General features: G+C 42.7%; 1 protein-coding gene across 3 annotated transcripts in view; it reads right to left on the bottom strand.

Annotated features, from left to right (window-relative positions):
• Positions 1-4126: 4126 nt before the first annotated feature.
• The window catches only part of LOC142591214 (uncharacterized), a 93735-nt gene continuing 88639 nt past the window's right edge, over positions 4127-9222 (bottom strand). For all 3 annotated transcript variants that reach the window (XR_012830392.1, XM_075703575.1, XM_075703576.1), the window contains 2 exons: positions 6190-6279; positions 4127-4387 (listed from right to left, as the gene is read on the bottom strand). Coding sequence is in view for 2 of the 3 variants with exons in the window: in XM_075703575.1 (XP_075559690.1) it covers positions 4245-4387; positions 6190-6279 (233 nt within the window). In the remaining variant the exon portion in view is untranslated. The remainder of the gene's footprint in view (positions 4388-6189; positions 6280-9222) is intronic.

Below are 9222 nucleotides of genomic sequence, written 5' to 3'. Positions count from 1 at the left end.
TAGTGAGTTACGACCGCCAGATAATTTTGTACTTGTTTTCGTGCGACTGCGCTGGCCAACGGGCTTGGCATCCGACGATAGGATTAGCACTCTACATCTAAAGCTTTCGTCGGCCTCCAAAGAAAGTATGTTCTGTGAGGGGTGCGATTTCGGCAACCGTACGGCTGGCCTTTTCTTGCAACGCTTTCCGCGCTGAAAGCTCGAAATGCCCATAAAGTCGAATAGCAGGGCATTTGAATATATAGCTCCAAAGGCAGGCCAACAAAACAAATTTCGGGCCTTCGAAAACAAAATGACGTCACTTATGCTTTTAACGGACATGTCGTCACATTATTTTTCCTTCCGCCGGAAGTGTTCCCATCACATACAGATGGCGCCAAGCCCCATGAACCGCCGATGGACCGCCATGTTTTGAACGTATAGGCTCCTATGGAAGCTTCGCTACCAGGTATATTTACCTTGGGCACGACGTTGGAAGAATCCACGGTAGGCTGCAGCAAGATACTGGCCCTGGCTGTACTCAAGGAATCGGTGAGAAACCGCGAAACGTAGAGGAGCTTGAATGGCCACATGCTTCGGCCGATGCTTCCATGCCCCCTCTATGCCTTGCCCACTCAGTTCAAGTGCGGTGCTATTTCCTGCTACTCCTGTCAATAATTCGCCATTCGGGCGTTACTGCCAATTTTTTGGGTTGCTGCAAAGTTGCAGAGGGCTATGGCACTGTTCAGAAGTTACGCGCAATAAACTGTTTCACTATTCCATCGAGTAAGATAGCTATAGATTTTCCTGGCAAAAAAGAAAATGTCTACATGTTGGCAAACGATGAACGAAGGCAAAGCTTACCACTAAGAACAAATTATTTCAGAGGAAAGGAATAGACATTATTTTATCATTTACGCTGGGTACATTTATCATTAAGAAAATAAGTAGGAGAGCCTACTTATGCGATTAGCATTCTCTGCGTACTTCAGGTGCTTTAAACATGCCTGCCTGCCTGCGTGCCTATCTATCTATCTATCTATCTATCTATCTATCTATCTATCTATCTATCTATCTATCTATCTATCTATCTATCTATCTATCTATCTATCTATCTATCTATCTATCTATCTATCTATCTATCTATCTATCTATCTATCTATCTATCTATCTATCTATCTATCTATCTATCTATCTATCTATCTATCTATCTATCTATCTATCTATCTATCTATCTATCTATCTATCTATCTATCTATCTATCTATCTATCTATCTATCTATCTATCTATCTATCTATCTATCTATCTATCTATCTATCTATCTATCTATCTATCTATCTATCTATCTATCTATCTATCTATCTATCTATCTATCTATCTATCTATCTATCTATCTATCTATCTATCTATCTATCTATCTATCTATCTATCTATCTATCTATCTATCTATCTATCTATCTATCTATCTATCTATCTATCTATCTATCTATCTATCTATCTATCTATCTATCTATCTATCTATCTATCTATCTTCTTAAGCCGGCATAATGCCCCCCAAGTTGGCTACCAGCTTGGGCCACTAGGTTTCTGCTCGTGATCGTAATGTCATCGTGGTCTTTCGATCGTCGTCATTTCAGATTAGTGATCTGACTCGCGTCATGACGTCGTTATTGCGTTTTGTACGCTCGCCGAGTGACCCAAGTTGTCTAATAGCTTGTGCCTTTAAATATGTGCTCATAGTCTGGATGAAATAGTGGTCGTTGCCTCGTATTCATTCCAGCTTTGCGATCCGACTCTCGTCATGCCATCGCGCTCACGCCATTTTCATCATGTCATCGTCGTCATGCAGTTGTCACGAGTTCGTTGTCACGCCGCCGTCAGGATGTCGATGTGGCCGTTCATCGTCATCACTGCAGCTTCGCCATGCCTTCATCGTCGTGCAATCTTCATCATACAGGCTTCATATTGCAGTCTTCACGACGCTATTGTTTTATACGCTCCCCTTCTTTCCATTGTCTTTGTGCCATTGTCACGTCATCGCCGGTATCTTCGTCATGTAGAATCGTCGCCATGCATTCGTTGTACCCTTGTGACGCCGTCGCTGTCGCTTCATTGTCATCATTCTAACTTCATCGTCTAATTCGTCATGCCATCTTCGTCACAGGGGGGCATATTCTGCAACGATCACTTCGGCGTTATTATCGCTTTAGCGTGATGTAATGCTTAACCAGCCAACTACCGCACACCTGACAACGACACTATTGACGAAAGTGATCGGCGCAGAATACGGCCTCAGTTGTCGTGTTATTGTTGTCATAACGCATTTGTCATTAAGGGCGTCATGCTTTCTTCTCCATTCTGTTGCAACCGAGCTGTCGTCACTCAGTAGTGATCATGCCACCATTGTCATACGATCGTCATTCAATCGTCGTCAGTCAGTCGGTATCATGTACCTATTGCCACATCGTCGTCCCCATACTGTCATCAACCATTCGTCGTTATGCCATCGTCGTCATGCTTTTGTCAGCCATTGGCTTCATGTCTTTGTCGCTTTGTCGTCGTTATACGATAACCATCATTAAAGAATCGTCAGCTAATTGTCGTCGTGCCATCATTGTCATACCGCCTGTGTCATTCCATTGAGATCGTTCTTCTTTGCCATGCATTGTCACCACTGCATCGGCACCACACAGTCGGCCTCATGCGGCCATCCTGATGGGAAACCGTGACAAACGAGTATTTATTTATTTATTTATTTATTTACCCACAGCGCCACAGTGGCATTACAGTGGGGGGGTTGTACAAAAGAAAAAAATATTACAATGGCAGTCACAATGACGATGCAAACACTTCATTGTCAGTAATATTAACAAGAAATGAAGATAAAGCATTCCATTCTCGAACAGTGTGAGGAAAAAACGACATCTTGAACATATCGGTTCTTGACCTGAATTCACGCACTTTATGGTTATGATCAACCCGCTCGGATCTGTAGTGTGGATGAAAAATGTACTTCTCCCTAGGAATAGCAATCTTATCGTAATATATGCTATGAAAAAATTTAAGCCTTAGCTTTCTTCTTCTTACTTCAAGAAGTTCCCATTCTAATTCCTGTTTTATGCCAGACACACTAATGTATCTACTATATTTCCCAGAAACGTAGCGGGCCGCTAAGTTCTGGATTCTTTCTAATTTTTGTCTGTCAGTCTTTGTCGGCGGGTCCCATACAGTACAAGCATATTCCAACGCGGATCTAATATACGTTTTAAATAGTGAATTCCTAGAGTCTTGCGGAAACATTCTCGTGTTACGGCGCAAAAAACCCAACATTTTGCAAGCTTTCCCAGCAACATAATCAACATGTCGATGCCAACATAGTTTTGAGGTGATGTACACACCTAAATATTTATATTCGAGAACAGTTTCCAATAAGTGGCCGTTTATGTTATAGACCTAATTAGGTACATTCTTTTTCCTCGTGAAACACATGTGCACTGTTTTTTGCAAATTTATATTCATGTGCCACTGTTCGCACCACCGGTGCAATGTATTTAGGTCTTCCTGCAAAGCAAGCGAATCCTGGGAATTTTTCACTTCTCTGTAGACGACACAGTCATCAGCGAAGAGTCGCATGTGGGAGGTAATATTCTCTGATATGTCATTGATGAACACAAGAAAAAGCGACGGTCCCAAAACTGACCCCTGTGGGACGCCTGACGTGGCGGAAGCTTCATTTGATTTGGCTCCGTTTATTGTGACATACTGACACCTTAAAATTAAATATTCCCTAATCCATTCTACAACCTTCTCATTCACATTTAAACAGCGCAACTTGTGGACTAAGAGACCATGATCTACTACGTCAAAAGCCTTTTTAAAATCTATGAATATGCAGTCAATGATGCTACAACGATCCATAGCTTCGCATACCTCATGAACAAACTCGGTTAGTTGTGCATCATAGCAAAGTGGGGCGATAGCGGAGTATGTCGCAAATAGCCGAAGCAACGGAGTGCCAGACTGACCACCACGGAGGTTAAATAAACGTGGCTTCATATATATGTTGTGTCGCTAAATAGAAGTAATGCTAATCGCATTACCATCGAGAGTGATTGTGAAATGAGTTTTGTCGTAATTTTTAATTATTTGAAAGACGGGCCTTCAAGGACGTTTCTTATTTGTCGTTCACACAAAAGAGAAATTTAAGGCTCAAATTAGGAAAGAGAGGGAGTTCTCGGACCGTACAGCTGGAGCTTTACTTTTATTATTGTGTCTGCGGGCACGCGTGAACGCTTCTTGACGGAATATTATATGGCGTTTTGCAGTATTTTTCAAGGGTTGGCTTGCATTCTGATGACAATGTTCCATGTTCTTTTTCTGGAGACCACATCATACAAGTTGTTTTGCCTGAAAAAAAGGTATGTTATTGTCCAGTAATACAGGCTCCCCTTTCTACATAATTGTATTTGATGACTCAAAGCATAATTAAACTCACCCAAGATAGCCGATCTTAACACTTAGGGAGTTCATAATTTCGAGAAGTATTTGACGTTGCCGAAGAAAGAACAGAACAAACATGATTCTTCTCTCCGAGTAAATCTGGCGGCAGTATTTAGACACGTTGTGTAGGCACATCATGAGAAATGCTCGTGCGAGTCCTGATAAAATGCTATCCTTGGGTTATATTTTACTGTTACAGTTGCAGTTCAGGTGTGATTTTATGGCATAGTCTAACGTCTTTTGAGGAGCCCTCATACTAATAAAGTATAGAATGACTGGTCTATTTAAGACGGGTAAGAAATCTTACAAGTGCAAGAGGCTGCACCCTGGCAGTATGATTCAACGGAATGTGATGCAGGCCTAGGGCGGCGAGCATTCAATAAACATCAAAGAAATGTTGCCGTGATGGATGAGAGAACTGCGGTGAGTTAACTAGTGAGGTAGTGCCCTTAGATACGTACGCAGAAAGTGTCGACGCCTACGCTTGCTACACTGTGAACTATGAGAAGCTATCGTACCAGCCTTTTTCACAGACGCAGTTGTCTGACGCAAAAATGCCACAGTTCCGCCCGAAAGGCGAAACATCGATTGCGAAAGCAAATTATTAGACGGCTATACGAAGTAAGGATAGTAATTGTATAGGCTCTGTAAACATTCGTTAACTGGCTAAATTAACCTTTTAACCTTGAGTAAGTCACGCGCGCGGAAGCAAACTTCAACGCATCTCACTCGATGACCGCAGACATTATTGGTCAAAATGCTGGCGTGCGGAAGCTCGGCAGCAGCAGCGAGGAAATCGACTTCGTGCTTCCTCTCGCTTCAATACGAACTAGGCGGCGAGAATACAGCACACATGAAGCTTTTGCCAATCAGTGTACTATGTCCCCATCGCAGAGTGTTTTCAAGATAAGACACGCACGGCCGCGCTGGGCAGGGCCATAGGCAGCCGACGCCCTCATCCGTGCCTTCCGCACAATGAAAGACAGTGCGTTTCCTCCCCACTTTCATCACCTGTGCGAGCGAGGCCGAGCCAGCATCGTCGGCTCACCCTCGTATACTTTCACTTATACATGCAGCACAGGGCGTGTGCTCACGATGTTACTACTATTGGAATTTATTAAAACATTACGACGACCGCGGAAATGCGCATGGTGTGTCAATATAATTGCTATAGCAATAAAAGTGCGCTTGCTATGATGCGAGCTTGCCAGTCCAGTGAACGACAATACGAACCTCACCCAAGTGGCAGGCAACTGCTGGAAGTGAGGACAAGGCACTTTGCCGGTGCCTTGCTAAGACACCTGGTCGGCGAGGGATTTGTGATCGAAGGAGTGGGTCCCTTTATCTAACACTAATAAAGCCATCAGCCTACGCGGTAGAAATTGACCTGACTTAGACTTCTTTCGCAACAGAGACCCCGTGACCGACCGCACTAGCAAAAGGAAACGCAGCCGGTGGCGCGTGGCGCAGCCATTCGCTGGATGGTGGCAGCGTCTTCACAGTGACAAGGGCATTGCGGGAAGTGGTGCCCTGTTGAGCCGACGCTAAACGGATGTATCGGTGTAGTAGGCAAGCAAGAGCACAGTGAAGGCTCAATTGACCATGGCCAGCAAGCCAGGTCTCGCCTCCAGGTCATCCGGGCGTACTTTATGAATGACACTTCGATAAATAATGCACCGCTATGTTGCACGTATTGCACATATACGTACCCCCTGGTGAAGGGATTTGGTGTCCGATGATACAACAATCACGGCCAGAATAAAGAAGCTGGTATCTAACGGGTTGAGGAGGCGTTATTCCTGGAAAAGAGCCAGTGGTCCCGGTGTATAATTGCAGATTCGTAGGCTATATATATATATATATATATATATATATATATATATATATATATATATATATTCCGTTATATCCATATATATATATGGATATAACGGCAACGGAATATATATATATATATATATATATATATATATATATATATATATATATATAGATATATATATATATATATATATATATATATATATATTCCGTTGCCCATAAGGCGTTATACAATAGATGGTGCAGAACACCGTGCTTAAGGGCCTGTGCGCAATGAAAAGTTGATAATTCCCGTATATTAAATAAGCACATTTAGTGCACATCCTCAGTAAGCTGAAAAACACTAATACTTAATAGATACAAAGTTCGAAACTGCTTCATCGAGTATGTGCACTTTCTCATTGGAATGTTTTGCCTAAATTCGTTGCTTCAGAAGTCGGTAAATTAAGCTAAATTAAAAAAAGTCCAATTAGGAAAAACAAAAAAACAGCCTGACACACTACATACAAAAGTAAGCTACAAGCATTTGCACGCACCATCTTAGAGTGCACCGGCATATTTTTTTAAACTCTGCCTAAAATTAGCTGAAACATCCTACATACATTCAGTTGCCCATAAGGCGCTATCCAATAGATAGTGCAAAACACCATAGTTTAGGGCTTCTGAGCAATAAAAAGTTAATAATTCATGTATATTTAATAAGCGCATCAGAGTTATTTATCGATGTTTTAGGATAGATGAGTTTTCATTATGAAAGAAGGACTTTAATAAAATCCGGAGGTGGTTGCATCAACCAAATGCCTTGCATGCTGCATTGGAAAAATAGTATTCAAGATGAATTAATACCGTAAATAGCAAAAAAGAATAATATTGTGATAACAGCAGGAAGATACGCTCATATTTTCATGCACAACTGAATAATAAGAAGTGATAAAGAAGGAAATTGTTCTGTACAAATATTCCGAAATGGTAATGGATTATCGTGCTCAAAGGAACTTATCAATTAAAGATTAAAAACGAACTATTATATAAGAACCTCGGGCATGCTATTAAAATTTTTAAATGCGCATTTGTCGCATGCGAAAAAATATTGCGACAGAACCCATCTCACGACGACTTTCCATGGTAACGCATTAGCATGGAATCACTATTGCGCCCAGAACATGTTCCAACATCTAAACGAGTTAAGCACGAGGAGTTTGCTGCAGTGGGAACCATCTTCCGAGTTTCCCTACTAACATGATGATGATTGTATATTGTCATCCCCTTTGAAACGGGGCGGTAACAAATAGTCACCTATCTTGCTTGAGTAACTCAGGTATGCTATATAAAGTTTGTAAACAGGGATAAGGTGCTTCAGAAAGGCTGGCCAATGCTTTGATAGGAGGACCTATCTTCGTCAAAGGCGGCCTCGTCATCCTCGGCATGTGAGTTTTAAAGGTTAGTGCAGTGACGTCACGTGCGGTTGTTGTCAGTGACGATGGTTACAAAGGGAGAGACTTCAGAGGTAACGAGCGCTGTCGCCTGACGTCGGTGAGCATGGTACCCAAGACGAGGGGCCAAGAGCGGGAGAGTGTGAAGGCGGGGAGAAAAGAAAAGAAAGAAAATGAGAGAAAAAAATGGGGGGGTCACACCAAGAGGAAAGAAAAGGGAGAAAGCACAAGAAAAAAAAAAGACATGGGCATGGGAGGGCGTTGGGGAAGCGAGAGGTTAGGGAGCGTTCAGGGGTGTCGTTGGCAGCATGCTTTTGTGTCATTAGAAGAGCCGGTCAGGTGGTCAATGCGCGAGTAACACAAAAGACCCCTCCCCCCCCAAAAAAACAACATGAGTTGAAAAGGTGACTAGTAGCATAGCAGCAATGCGTCGAGCAGTTTTGAAGTAGCTAAGATGGCGACAAGGAGTCTGGGGTGCAATGTATGGGGTGACTGGAAGGCAGCGGCATGGTCTTTCAAGGGATGTTAGCCTCAGTCACTCAACGTAGGTATCGTTACGGCGCTATACAGAGACGGCGATACCCTGTGTGGCTGAGGCGCCGAAAAAGGTATAGTGATGTCTGGGACTTCGGAGTGTGTAGGTGAGGGTGTTTCAAAAACATATAAAGAACCGACAAAAAAACAAAAGAGAGGGGGGAACCGAAACCGGAATAACAAATACGAGGGTGACGTGCGCAGAAGCGGGCAGGGGCAGGTGTACATGGGAAAAGGGGGTCGTAAAGTTGATATAAACGTAAAAACATGAAAGAGTATAATAAATTGAGTAGTAGGCAGTAATAAATTGTGGAAATTGAGGAATAGGTCAGGTTAAGAATTAAGTTTAGCTGGTGGCACAACGTGTTTTGTGTGTTGGTTGATGATATGAGAATTTTATATTTTAGTTACTGCTTCCAAAGATTCTAAGTTGCCACGTGCCAAATTAATTCCCGTCGGTTGTAGGCAACTAAAGGTGTATATGAGGTATGATTCCGTATATTTCCTTTCGCGAGGTGAACAGAATTTGTTTGTAATATATGGAGCCTTGCTTTGTCGAATATATGACTATGTTCATTAGAGTGGCTGGCTACTGCTTTAGGTAAATTGTGTTTTGAGTCCGCGCGGTGACCGTTGAGTCTTGTATGAATTTGTTGTCCAGTCTCACGTATGTATTGTTTGCTACAAGCGGCACATTCTAGACAGTAGACTGCGTTGCTTGATGTGCAGGTGAAAGTGGAAGTTACGTTGTGCGCCTAATTCGACGCTGTACTTTATACTGTAGTAGTAGATTGAATATGGTTGCATGTAGAGCACCTGGGGCGGCCAGATGGACCGGTTCCAACTTCATCTTTGTCCTTAGTTTGGCATGCACAAGAATATCTTTAAAGTTAGTGTGGCGTCTGCAGGCTACTCTGGGCGGGTCGGGAAAAGTCCTAATATGTTTCTGGTTGC

Source organism: Dermacentor variabilis, chromosome 8 (assembly GCF_050947875.1).
Source record: "Dermacentor variabilis isolate Ectoservices chromosome 8, ASM5094787v1, whole genome shotgun sequence".
NCBI lineage: Eukaryota > Metazoa > Arthropoda > Arachnida > Ixodida > Ixodidae > Dermacentor > Dermacentor variabilis.
This window is presented reverse-complemented; position numbering and strand designations above follow the sequence as displayed.